This window comes from Hibiscus syriacus, unplaced genomic scaffold (genome assembly GCF_006381635.1).
Source record: "Hibiscus syriacus cultivar Baekdansim isolate YM2019G1 unplaced genomic scaffold, ASM638163v2 tig00110912_pilon, whole genome shotgun sequence".
In the NCBI taxonomy this organism is placed as follows: Eukaryota; Viridiplantae; Streptophyta; class Magnoliopsida; order Malvales; family Malvaceae; genus Hibiscus; species Hibiscus syriacus.
Window position 1 is genome coordinate 1,619 of NW_024062911.1, and position 13,808 is coordinate 15,426.

At 36.4% G+C, this 13,808-nt stretch overlaps 1 protein-coding gene and 1 pseudogene across 1 annotated transcript; one reads left to right on the plus strand and one right to left on the minus strand.

Annotated features, from left to right (window-relative positions):
* Positions 1 to 239: 239 nt before the first annotated feature.
* LOC120146359 lies at positions 240 to 3,069 on the plus strand (annotated as a pseudogene).
* Positions 3,070 to 11,594: 8,525 nt separating this feature from the next.
* On the minus strand, positions 11,595 to 12,437 carry LOC120146360. Its single transcript, XM_039159948.1, has 3 exons — positions 12,362 to 12,437; positions 11,941 to 12,269; positions 11,595 to 11,822 (listed from the first exon to the last, which is right to left on the minus strand). The coding sequence occupies exons 1-3, from the start codon at positions 12,435 to 12,437 to the stop codon at positions 11,595 to 11,597; spliced, it is 633 nt and encodes a 210-aa protein (XP_039015879.1).
* Between the last annotated feature and the right edge of the window lie 1,371 nt (positions 12,438 to 13,808).

Consider the following 13,808-nt stretch of genomic DNA (forward strand, 5'->3'; position numbering starts at 1 on the left):
GTCAATGGATCCCCCCCAGGCTGTTACTTGGAACCGGTTGCATCCATGTTAAATAGACATGTGTCGGCGTTTATCTCTTTCCTTTCTCACTCTGCCTTTCCCCAAAGCAACAGATGGTGCATAGAGAATCTCCGAACTACCGTCCATTTCCTTTTATTCGGGCAAACCTCCGACCTTTGTGGCGACGACATCGGTGACTCCTTTCTCGTAAGACCGAACAGCTGCATTTCCCGCCACATGTTTGTTCCTCATTCGTACTAGTTCGGGTGATTAATATTAACCAAATCATTTCAATCTCTTCAATGAACCCAAAAAAAAAAAACTGAAGTAGAAACTCTATTGGAGAAATGGTTTTTAAGACTTTTCTGGGTTCTGTTTGTTGATTTTATATCATCCTTTCCTTTGGTTTGCTTTGATTTTTCTTAAAGGTTTGTGGGTTGTTTTGATTGAAAAGTTTTTCAAAGAGTGGTGTCAGTGGCGCTGGGGGCTCTAGTCATGACTGCCGGTGACGCTAATCAGTTGATATCTGTTCAACCCAATGACCTCAAGTTATTTGTAAGTCCAATCTTATCTATGTCCACACCTCCATCATATATTTTATATTTTTTTATGTATATTCTATTAATAATCTCTTTTGTCTTAAAATTTTATAAATTCGTTAACTTTTAGAAGTTCGTACATCCTGAAATAAAATTCTGCATCCGTCATTGCATGCATGCATGATGTCTATATGTATGCGTGTATGTAATATGCTTCAAACTGTATATGATTGTGGGTGTTCATGATTCAGTTCCATGGTTGTGTGATGAACTAGGGGGAAGGAAAAATATGTGCAAAGGATGGTGTTGTGTTGAATTTCTTGTGGAAATGAATCCTATTTTGTTTGATTGATATATTTCTTTATTGTTTTGCTTCAGTTATGTTCAGATTCTTGACTTCATTAAGGTCCTTTGCAGGGACGGACACATATTTTATGTTAGGAAGGAGAATTATAAAATTATAGGAGCAAAAATAGATTATCAATAGAAAATGCAAAGAAAATACCTAAATTGTATGAGAATTTGGAATTTTTAAGGGGACCACTCGGCCAGCCCCCCTCGGTCCGTCCCTGGTCCCTTGATCTGTAATTGGCAACCATTGTTGATGTTTTTTGAATTCTAACTTGTATGAATAGTAGGTAATGTAGGGTTAACCTATCATTCTTTAAAAGATTCAGGGAGAAGAAAGTAGTTTTGAATGCTCTTTTTAGTTTATCAGCTTGTTTAATATGTCAAAGCTCATCGATGTTTAGTTACCTTAATTTCGGCATTTGGGAGCCTCTTTATTCCAAATGCATTAATGCTAAAATCCTTCTTAGACGTTATTATGCGATTTTTCTTCTGTATTTTTTGTTAAACAAGTTTTTTAGTTTAATTTTGTTCATGGGATTCATGTTTTCAGGTGAGCTAGACAAGCCGATTTTGTGTAATCTTCAAGTGATGAACAACACAGATAACCATGTGGCTTATAAGGTACCATTTCTGTCATTGTTGCATATGTGCTGAATATTTGTTATGTTTATGTTTATTCTCCTCCCGTTATATGATTGTTTGATTTTAATTTTCCCAACTTGTTATCATCTTAGGTTAAAACAACTTCACCTAAGAACTTTGTTCGACCGAACACCGTATTGTAATGCCTCGGGACTCATGTATCATCAGAGGTATTACTTTTGATCCCACAAACCATTTCATTTCCTGTAAAATTTCTCTGTTAGTCATTGAGATCACCTTATGTATGCCACTTTCATTGATCTATCAGTCACTCTCCAAGCCCAAAGCGAATATCCTCCCGATATGCAATGCAAGGACAAATTTCTGCTGCAGAGTACAATAGTGCCGCCACCCAGCAGATACTGTAAGAATACTGGAATAATGTTTTCATTTGACTACCTTTATATTATCTAAAAGCTAATTTGATTTTTGGAATGCAATATGTGTCTTTACATCCAGTTCAACAAGATGGTTCTAAGGAGGTCAAGGAGTGCAAAGTTAAAGTTTTCTATGAATCTCCCTCGGGTGAAGCAAATTCAGAAGACGGAGGATTTAAGAGCTTCACATCACAATCCCCTGATGCAAACTCGGTGAGTCTTGTTGGTGGCTGTACTTCTTGACTGTAGTTTTCTCGTATAACAACATCATTCATCTTCCTTGTAATTGTAAGGAAGAAATATGCATGCTTAGACCTTTTGATCAATTCTCTGGAATTCGCAAATTGGTTTTGAATGTAAGCAAGTCGATATTATGAACTGCACATACTCGTTTCAATTTATGTAAGCAAATCTTGAGCGCATGATTTCAGTTCCTTGTTATCTATGTCTTCTCTATGAATGCATATTAGGGGATTAAGGATCTTGGTCTTCCCCCCCTAAAAATGTTCAGCTAGCTACTGAAAACCATTTCTTTCTACTTTTCGTGATATTTTTCTGGTGAACTAACCTGAAATACTCAAACCCAGAATCAGGTTTCCATGTCTTCATTTCTAAAGTTTCTTTATTCATGAATCAGACCATACGACACCTTAAGGATGAAAGGGATGCTGCAGTTCGGCAAACATTGCAGCTGCAGTTCGGCAAACATTGAAGCTGCAACAAGACCTGGTATGTTTTTACTTCTGATATTTTGGTCTCAGTGAGGAGTCCCAATAATAAGCTCAAAAATGGACAGGCACATCAGACACCCCATACAGGAAAATAATAAGAGAAACTCGGTTTTGCTAATCGAGAATTTAATATGGTTTTGCAATCTTTTTGTTTGTCTCTTACCTAAAAGTGCCATTATTAGGTATTTTTTTAATGGATTAGCTACCTTGATCTGCTAAATGCTTGAAATTCTAGCCCAAAACTTCCTGTGCTGTGATTAATGAAGCATTGAGTTATGTTTGCTAGTTAAAATACCATGTTTTTAGTTATCATAAATTGATAATGTAACTCTCCAATTCTTCACCCGCAGCAAACTGAATGGTAAATCTGAGAACTTTATAATACATACATGTTATGTTTTTCCTCAACAGGATTTTCTGAAGAGGCAAGGAGACGCAGGAACGACTCCAGCTTCTCCTTCATGTTCGCATCCTTTGTGGGACTGATAGGAATAATGGTCGGTTTTCTGTTAAATCTTTCCTTGGTCACCATCGACGGAATGAATAACACAGCGTGTAGAACCAGTGATTTTGTTCATTGTATAATGCCGAGTTCATGTTCTGCTTGATCGAGAGTCTTCCCATTTCCTTGCCATTCTGTATTTTGATCTTTGTCCATAGCATTTGTTTTTGATCAACTGCTTTTTGTTTTTCAATTGTTTTCATTCAATTCATAAGTTGAAATCTGACTTTAGAACAATGTTCTCAGTAAACAATTTTCTATATAATATATCCCCGAATTACCATGATGTAATACAAGTTTCTGGGTATGGTTTTTGATATTGAAAATAGTATTAAATTACGGTTACGATAATTATGTTTTTAAATTACAAATGTGATTGTGGTGTGGTGTGGCTGTGACTTTGAAAAATATTACGATGCAGTTGTTATGTTACGTTTGGCCGTAATTTAATACTATGCATGGGTTTTATCAACTCAACAAGCTCCCTCCAAATCCAAGGGGCTAATTAAAAAGATGTTTTACCTACCTGTTATCGGGGAAACTCACCGGAGAAGGGTGACTATCATATTTTTTTTATTAGTTTAGGATAATTAAAGGTAATATTTGTTTTAAAGATTCTTAATCATAAAAGAATTAAAGGTAGTATTTCGAAAGATTTCAATCATTTGACAATAAACATTTACATATTCCTTGATGTCGTGCTCGAACCCGAAACTTTTAAGCATAACAATAGTGATGTAAAATTAGGTAATCAAACGAGTTTTAGGTCATGCTAGGTCAAGTCAAATCGGGTACAAGTTAGGTCAATTTAATGGTTCGACTCAAGTCAGGTTGAGTCCCAATCGACTTAGGTTCGGTTAATGTCATACTGATTTTTAATTTAGACTCAATTCGGGTTCAGGTCGGGTTAATTTTAGTTAAGGTCAATATAATTTAGGTCAAAACGATTCGGGTATGAATTAGTTAAATATCAGGTTAATTTAGGTAAATTATCACAAATATTTACAATATTTTAATTATCACAAATATTTTTTAGGTAAATTACAAATTTATTAGGGTAAACTATGAGAATAGTCCCTTATTTTTCGGTATGACTGACTTTGTTCACGTTCGAATTTATTTCCTAATGTTATCAATTCGTTCAATTTAGTCCCTCAATCATTAACTCTCATTCAATTTTAATCCCTCAACCATATTAAGGACTTAAACAAAATGTAACATCCTCAATACCAGGTTAGTGACTAAATTGTAAAATTTAGAATTTGGGGATAAAAGTAGAATAGTTCAATAGTTCAATGATAATGTGGTGATATTTCCGAAAAGTTATTAGTAATTATTAAAAGAATGAAAGGGCAAAATAGTCATTTGACATTGAAATGAAATAAATGATATATATATATATTTAAGGGATAAGGATGATGAGATATTTCTCCATTTCATCTTCTTCTTCTCCATGTAAAGAGAGAGAGAGCCAAGCTTACAAAGGTAAGTTTTTCTCATTAGTTGATTATTTATTGATTTAAAGTTTGAGTTTTGATCCTTATGATAATTAAGCTTAAGGAAAGCTTAATTTATCTTAAATCAAAAGATGAAGAAGTTATGAAGATTAAAGAAAATGGGTTTTTAGGTGGAATTTTGAATAAGAATGTTTAAGTGAATTTGGAGGATGAATTTGACTTGTCATCTATAAGAATAAGAAGTTAGAAGTGTCAGAATTAAGTTTGGATAACATGGAAAATTTGGTGATTCTTAGCCTTAATAATTTGGATGAAATATGGAAGATTTTAAGGTGTTGGAATGATAGGAATTTGTTAAAGTTGTTATAGATGAATTTAGTAGCATAATAAGGATTTTATACATGACAATTTGGATGAAATGTTGAGGATTTCGGATGAAATGGTGATACATGCACCAGAGTCCATAATACATGCTTCTTTGGACTAATGTTTCTACTCGAACCTATTAGAAGAACAAGTCTCGAAGATTCAAAGCACATCTATTCGATTCGAGGTCGAATCTTTTTGAAGAAAGGGAGGATGATACACATGCATCACAAGGCTCACATTAAAGGAAGAAGTAATAACTCTTCCAAATGATCCACTCGTCCAAGCATTGGAAAGAAGATCAGAACAGAAGCAGACTTGCGACGACTTTTTGAATGTGATCCTGATCTTATTTAGTTAGATGTCTTCTGGAGATGTTTGTCTATCTATTATATTTCCAACGGTTCTTGAATCGCATCAATGCAATATCGGAAACTCAAGATATGACCATTTTACCGAAGACGATGCATGCAGAAAAACCTATACGGGATTAATACGTGATTTTGTAAATATTACGAATTTTCAATATTTTATTGATTATTTGTAATATAACTTAATATAGGATGATGAATTATCTTTTAGGATTAGATTTATTATTTGATTAGGAATTAAGGCTGGGTTAAAATATTATCTTTAGTTATTATTATTTTATTAGGAATTAGAGTTAAGATATGTTTAATTTATTATTATTTTATTCATTAGTTATTTAGGACCTTTAGACTCAGCCCCAATATAAAGGATGCTTGATTAAACTTTGTAATCAAGATTTCTTTGATTAATAATACAACGAGAGTTCGTTTTTGCAAGTGTTGATTGCCTTGTGCCTTCGAAGCTTATTCTCCTGGAGTTCTTTCAAGTTCTTGTGAGGAGATTAATCTTCACACTCCAATTTGCCTTTTCATTACGACTAGGAGGGTTGGTTAGAGCCATATTATCGTGTTTGTCTTTTCATTGCGACTAGGAGGACTCGATAGGATATTATTCATCGATTTTCCACATATCCATCAACACCATCAATCATCATTACCGTGCACTTTCATAAATGAGATCTTTTGATTTCTTGAACAAAAAAACCCTAAAGAACCCTAACTATTGCCGCCACCTTCCCCATTCATCCCTTATTGTTCTTCATTGAGTCTAGATCTTTTCTAGGTTTGATTCTTCAACAAGAGCAACGTTCATTAACCCGCCACCGCTTCCCTATCAATTGGTATCAGATTTGGGCCGATTATTGGAAAGAAGCAAGCAATCTTGCTTGTTCTTGCACACAAAACCGTCAAGGTATCCCAACAGAGCTAGTCCAGAGAAGATTCATCATTTCAGGTTCTTTTTATTTAATTTTAATTTAGATTCAAATCCTTCTTGTTAGTTTGCTATTTTTTCAAAAAACAAAAAAAGGCAAAAAAAAAAAAAACAAAAAACCAAAATTTCAAAAAAAAATTGCAAACGAAGGTATTTAGGGATGATTTTCTTCAGATATCATATTCATCCTAATATAATCTCCAGTCCAAAATTCACCCAAATTGGAGTTCATTAGAGCCTTCAAATACATTCTTCAAGTTTCATTGGCAGATTCGGTCTAGGATCTTGTCGAATTTCTTGAAAATTCTACAGGAGGAATTTCGTGATGAAAATTTCCAGATTGCAACTTCATATATTGAATATCATTTACACAAAAAAATAGATATTAACTTTATAATCACTCAAACTATTAAAAATGATTGCCTTAGATTCCAAACTAAGCATTGTTTTGATTTTACTTGATTTGCAATGGAGCCTTCCCATTTCCTGATCTTTAAACTAGTTTCAAAGAAACTAGGAGCTCTAAAGAGATGTGTTCCTGCCTTGAAGGTTATGTGAGAGTTAGAGGCGTAAATGAACCGAGCTTGAATGAACAAGGTTATGTACGTGTTTGTTTGTTTATTTTTAAGATATTTTTGTTCACTTCGTGTTCATTTAAATTTTAATATCATATTCGTTTATTTATTTTTGAAGGTGTTTCTGTTTGTTTGTTTATTGTTCAAGAACATGCTCGTTTAATGTTTGCGAACATGTTCATTTATATGTTCACTAATATGTTTCTTTAGGGTTCATTTAGAGTTTATTCATTTATCATTCATTTAGTGTTCCTTTAGTATGTTGTCATTTACACTTTCATTTGTAAGCTAAAGAAAAATGACAAAGTTACACCACTGGTGCTTAAACTCCTTAAAATTTACAATTTAAATTTTAACTTTTATCATGTGTTAAATTTAGTCTCTATCTTCACAAATATTTAAAATGTAAAAAAAAAAGAAGAGAACATAGTAACAAGCATGTTCATGAACAAAAATACTAGTCGATAAATGAGCTCATAAACGAGTTTGTTCGTGAACATAAACGAGTTTGTTCGTGAAAATAAACGAACTGAACACACATTTGTTCGTGTTCGTTCGTTTATTTTTTTTTTGTGAACAAAAGAAATAAACTGCAGTAGATTAAGCTTCTGCTGTCAAAATGCAGTCGGCAGCTTCCTGTTGAACTAATTCAACCACTTCCCGCAGTGGAACGGAGAATACCTTATGAACCTCTCCTCTTGTTATGGCAATCTTAGCTAGTCGATCTGCCACCTTATTGTAGTCCGGCTTATATGCCTCAAAATAATATTCCAATCAGTTAATCAACTCAAAAACGCGGTCAAGAAGTGTAAAAATCGAGCCTCTCTTAGAGTTTACCTTTAGCATTCGGACAACCTCAAAACGATCTGCTTCCACTATGATTTGCCTTTCTCCTAGGTTCCAAGCATGGAGAGACCTTCATGGATACCCCATAACTCCGCTTCAACTATGGAACAAACTCCGATCACTTTAGAAATCCAAACATCCAACCACCATTCGAGGATCGAATGACGCCTCCACATGACGCTAATCCATTTTCTACGTTACGAGACCCATCTGTATTAACCTTACACCAATTATGAGGAGGCGGATGCCAAATATCGGACATAGTAGAGGAACGATGAGAAGGCTGGAACTTTGACAAAGCTGAATCCAATGCACAGGTAGCTTCAAGAGTGAGGCGCCTACTCTTTTCTAGTACAGACTCATGCTCAAAATAATCTGGATCAAACAATCTTCTATTCTGGTTCTTCCAGATCAACCAAAGAATCGAACCAAACAATAAGTCCCAATCACTTTCTTCACGTGCATAAACCCCGGAGAAGCGATGTTAATTTGCATCCAATCTATGAAATCCCTTGTGAAAAAATCCGCTAACTTCTCCGTTTTAATTAATGATGACCAAATAGCCATAGCCATATGACACTGACGAAAGAGATGATATGATGTTTCGCCTGACTGTCCGCAGATTCCACAGCTGTTAAATGTGGCCATATGTCGTCTGACTCGCTCTGCATTAGTAAGTAGTCGATAATTCGCTAGTAACCATAAAAAGATTTTAATTCGCTGCAATCCTCGATACTTTGATATCACCTCCCACACTTTATGCGAATCATCATTCAAAATTCCCCGCCTCAACTCGTAAGCTGATTTAACCGAGAATTGCCGGTCAACATTCCATTTCCAACCCAGAGTATCAGTTCGACAGTTTTGCCGTGGGGGCATTGTTGCTGCCAGACGATGAATGATGCTGTTTGGCAGTTTGTCAATGATGAAATCCCAACGCCACTGACCATTAGTATCGATCATAGAAGAAACTGATATCCTTGGGAGATTGTTTCTTTCTGCTGGATTGACAATACAACTCTCCAAAGGTCCCATGTCACTAAGCCAATCCCCCCTCCAAAAGTCAACAGTACACCCATTACTAATATTCCAAACAAAGTATTGTCTCACCTCGTTCCATACTTGAGATATACCCTTCCAAACATGCGAACTTCTCGTGCGATTAATGGACTGGGTATCAATTCCACCCACTTATATTTTGTGCGTAGTACTCTAGCCCACAACTGATCGGAATTAACCGCCAATTTGTAAGCTAGTTTCATGAGAAAAGCCTCATTTTGTACGTTCAATTTCTTCATACCCAGGCCACCCTTAACAGTTGGTTTGCAAATGTTCTCCCAATGAACGAGATGTACTCCACTTCTAGTCTCAGTATGTCCCCAAATAAAACCTCGAATTAGCCTTTCTATCTCGTCACATGTCCCTTTCGGAAGCTTCGTTGATTGCATTGAGTAACAAGGAATAACCGATAGCACTGTTTTTGCCAAGGTGATTCTTCCAGCCAATGACAAAGTTTTAACCGTCCACCCTGAGACCTTATCACGAACTCTCGAAACATATAATTGTACGAAGATTTCGTAATCCGAGAATGTAAAAGAGGAACTCCAAGATACTTACCCAAATTTTGAACCTCTTGGAAGCCAAAAGATGCACTGATAGAATTTTTCAAGCTCGAATCCACATTCATTGAGTAATAAATAGTAGTTTTCTGGATATTGATCTTTTGTCCCGAAAAATTACAGAATAGCTCCAATATTCCCCGTAAAACATTACATTGCTCGATAGAAGCCTCTGCAAAAAGAACCAAGTCATCGGCGAAGAATAGATGGGAGAGCAGGCCCATTACGACACAAGCGAATAGGCTTTCACATTCCATTAGTCACCGCACCAGCTATCGCATATGCTAACCTCTCCATGCACATAACAAACAAATAAGGTGATAAAGGATCACATTGGCGAAGCCCTCTTGATGGGTTGAACGATGCAGACATAGCACCGTTCCAAAGCACTTGAGTCGAGACTGAAGACACACAACGCATGATAAGCATCCTAAGATTGTCCGGGATGTGAAGCTCTTTTAATGTGTCATCGATGAAAGGCCATTCAAGTCGATCATACGCTTTCTCAAGATCAATCTTGATAGCCATATAACCAGTCTTTCCTTTCTTCAATCTCATAGAGTGGACTACCTCTTGCGCAACGATATATCAGTGATCGACCTGTCAGGGACAAAGCTTGTTTGAGTTTTCGAGATCCAGAGACTCATTAAAGGTTTCAGCCGATTCACAATGATCTTTGTGATCAGCTTATATAAAACTGAGCACAAACTAATGGGTCGAAAATGGTTAAACGACTCTGGTACTTTAATTTTTGGGATAAGTACCAAAAGAGTTCGATTGAGTTCCTTGTCAAAAGGCCATCCAAATCATTATTCCAAGCTTCGGACAAGAAATTCTTAAATTGAGGGTGGTCCTGCCATGCAACAATAAACGAAAAGGTCGAGTCCCCTGAACTCTCGTGTTACTCTGAGCTTTAGAAGAGGGCAATGATCCGAACCCACCCTGTCTAGATGTAAGACCAAAGTGCCCGAGAAAACATCCGCCCAACAAATGTTCATAAGGCAGCGATCTAATCGTTTACAAAGATTACCTCTTCTCCACGTGAACTTTGGTCCCCGATAATTCACTTCGAATAACCCCATCTCAAAAACAAACTCCGCAAACAAGTTACTAACTCCTGAACCATGACTTGCTCCTCCCTCCCTTTCCTCGAGACGAAGAATGGAATTGAAATAAACACCCAATGCCCAAGCTTCATTGTCACCTGGATCAAGATTCATAAGATGCTTTCATACTAGCTTTCGTTTCTCCACTTGAGGGCTCGCATAAACTACAGTAAAATAGCCATCTATTTACAACATCAGACCAACATCTGCTATGAATAAATTGAGTTGAAATAGTAAAAACTTCGACATTTAATCCATCTTTCCAAAGTAGCCAAATTCCACCACTAAATCCCAAAGCTTCGACTCTAAAAGAGTTCTGAAAACCGAATTTCCGGATGACTTTCTCAGCAGCATTACCACTAATCTGAGTCTCTAGTAGCGCAACAATTCCAGGTTTACTTTCCCGACAATGTTCCCGAAAGTAACGTCTAAAATTTGGGCTACCAGCGCCCTGACAATTCCAAAAAAATATTAACCATTAAACAAAATATTCAAGAGCACCCTTACTGGGGTAAATTCGGGTTAGCGTTCTCGCCATTTGGGAAAATAACATCTGCCGCTACTATTTCCAACGGTCCCACTACAGGTGAGTTTCCTTCTCCCTATTGTTTTCACGTAAGGAGGATGAGCCCTCTCCATGCAGCGATATGCGGTCCATGTGCTAAGCGTTGCATTCTGTAACCAATCTGTAAGAATTGCCGGTGGGAATTTAAAATCTTTATTTTTCTTTTTCACTTTCAGTCCCTTAGAACCATCCCCCACCTCACGCTTATTTCCTTTATTCCGAATGCTTTTGTTTGTGACAGTAGGTCGACTGTCCTCCGAAATGGTGACTGCCGAGTGGTTACCCGCAACTTTAACATTGCGATGTTCCGTTACTTGGGGAGTCACCCCATCCTTTATGGTTACCACATTTATCTGCTGTAGTGTTCGAATTTCCCCAACCTTTTCCGTTCGACCTAGATATCCCAGACTACTTGCACCGACCTCCATTAAACCATTGTCTTTTGTACCTTTTCCTTTTGCTCGTGTATCTATCCGAGAGATGTTGGCTGGAATTTTCTCATGAATACTTTCAATCGTTGCTATATCTGGAACCTTCGCAGTATCTTCAGTTACGCCATTATTTTTTTCACCCAAGATAGCAAATCGTGAACCTCTCGCAACATCACTACTTGTTTTCATATTCGGATCATGAATTTCTTTGTACGCCTTTGCCGCGTTTCAGCTATCATCCATGGTCCAAAACCATACTCCTCGCCACCTACTTCTTTCTCCAACTCAGCGCTTGAACCATTAACAACTCCTCCCTTACTTGTATTCGCTTCAACAGAGCCACAAATATCTTTCGAGTGACCATATACTCCACATTGGAAATATATTTGCTGTAATCCTTCATACTCGATTTTCTGCCAAAACCCATCAATCTTTAAGCATGGAATTAATGGCTTGTTAAGATTCACTAACACTGCCAAACGAGCAAAACGACCTCTCCCCTGAATTTGTACTATAATCGATCTTCACAACCTGTCCAATAACCGACGCAATACGACGAAAGATCGCTTTGGAATAGTATCTATAAGGAAGACCCGGTAATCTAACCCAAACAATTACATGTGATGGATGTTTTTCCGACGTGGAAAATGTACGACTCCATGGTTGAACCGTAAGATAGCTTCCGTAAATCGTCCATGGCCCTTCCATCAAGACATGGATATACTCCTGTTCTCTCTCAAACTTCACCAGGAAATATTCATTCTCTAAATCAATGACTTGGTATTGCCCTTGAAGCTGCCATATTAAACCAATCCGATTCATCAACGTCTTGTAACCCACGACACGTCCCAGGAGTCGGACTATCACCGAGCACCGCATACTATAGTCAATTCTATCATGAACTTGATCAGCAAATTGAATCACAGGATACAACCATTATTATCCACGATACATTCACCACCCAGAACCACCACCTCATCCATAGCCTGAAGCGAAACAGCATCAACTGTCTGCTTCGATTGGCCCATGACTGCACTGGCATAAGTTTGTTTTCCTGTTGCCGAGATCCCTCATTAGTGCTATCCACCGTCGACTGAAATTCCATACGTTCTGATCTTCTTCCATTCGGTCATCGTTAAATTCCTTATTACGAAATTCTTAGAAACACGTTGATCCTCGTCGGGAAAGGGGGAACATGGTCTCTCCAAAGTTGGTGAAGTCAACACTTCAATCCCATGAAGATTTCCAACGATATTACCGCCAATAGGGGGAGGTGCCGGAGAAACAAAAGCAGGCGGCGGATGATGACTGCGATCTCGTAATGGAGAAGCAGGGTTTTCGTTAGGTATTTCCATTTTTTCCGTGTTCGTTCGTTTATTAAATAAATATAAAAAAATTTGTTTATACTTGTTTATTTAGCTTATCGAACGAATATAAATAAACGTTATACGAACGATTCACAAACAATTCATTGAAGGCTTTGTTAATTCACCCCTACGTGAGAGTGAGGTACATTTTCTTTAAAAGCTAACCAAGCTTTAAAGGCTGTATTTTCTCCAAGCTAAGACAGGGAATCCTCAATTATTGAAGAAAGTGGGGGTATTAATATTATGCTTAGCACAAGCAAGCAACGTGGAAATTGAAAATTTTAAAGCTAACATTGAATTATTTTATTTTATATTGGTGTCATAGTGGGAAAGTGTCGGTAATGATATACCTCCCCATAAATCAAACGAGATATATCGTGAGTTATTTAATATCGCTTTGATTATAAATTTATAAACTCTTAAATTAAATGGACTCGACTCGAACTTGATTTGAATTCTTAACGAGCCAAAATGAGTTATTGTATATTCGACTCAAAAAGTTTGCAAACAATTTGAAAAAAATAATATATTAAATTTTTAGGTTTTTAAAATTAAATTGTTAAATATCAGTATTTATATGTTGTTATTTAAAAAAAATACAATATAAGGTTTTTATGTACTTAAGATTTAAGTTCGAGTTTGAACTTCATTCGAGTTAAGTCTGATTTTTTTTTGAATTCAAGTTTGTTTAGCATCAATTTTAATTTTGAGTCGATGTCGAGGAGCTTAACAATTTTAAGTTCATGAATTTCTAGTTGAATTGAACTCAATTTTACACTTTTCAATTCGAGTTGAATTCAACAATACTCGAACTCAACTACACTCATTTACGGCCATACCCATGACGTACTTTGTCGTTATTGAGGAACAATTAATTGTTTAAATGCATTTTTAAACTTTTTTCCCCCATCAATTCGTGTTAATCTTAGCAACCTATCATCGTCTCCGTCCATTGTATGTTAGTTTATATCAACAATCAATCATAATTATATTAAAAACTATCAATTTTAACTCAATTACATCATTTTTCCT

Excerpts from the sequence above, each read along its gene's own strand:
- LOC120146360 (XM_039159948.1), bottom strand. The coding sequence starts at position 12,437 with ATGGGCCAATCGAAGCAGACAGTTGATGCTGTTTCGCTTCAGGCTATG. Across the intron at positions 12,270-12,361 it reads GGTGGTTCTGGGTGGTGAAT|TCCGACTCCTGGGACGTGTC; the intron begins GTATCGTGGATA and ends GCTCGGTGATAG. Across the intron at positions 11,823-11,940 it reads TTGCGTCGGTTATTGGACAG|AAAATCGAGTATGAAGGATT; the intron begins GTTGTGAAGATC and ends GGGTTTTGGCAG.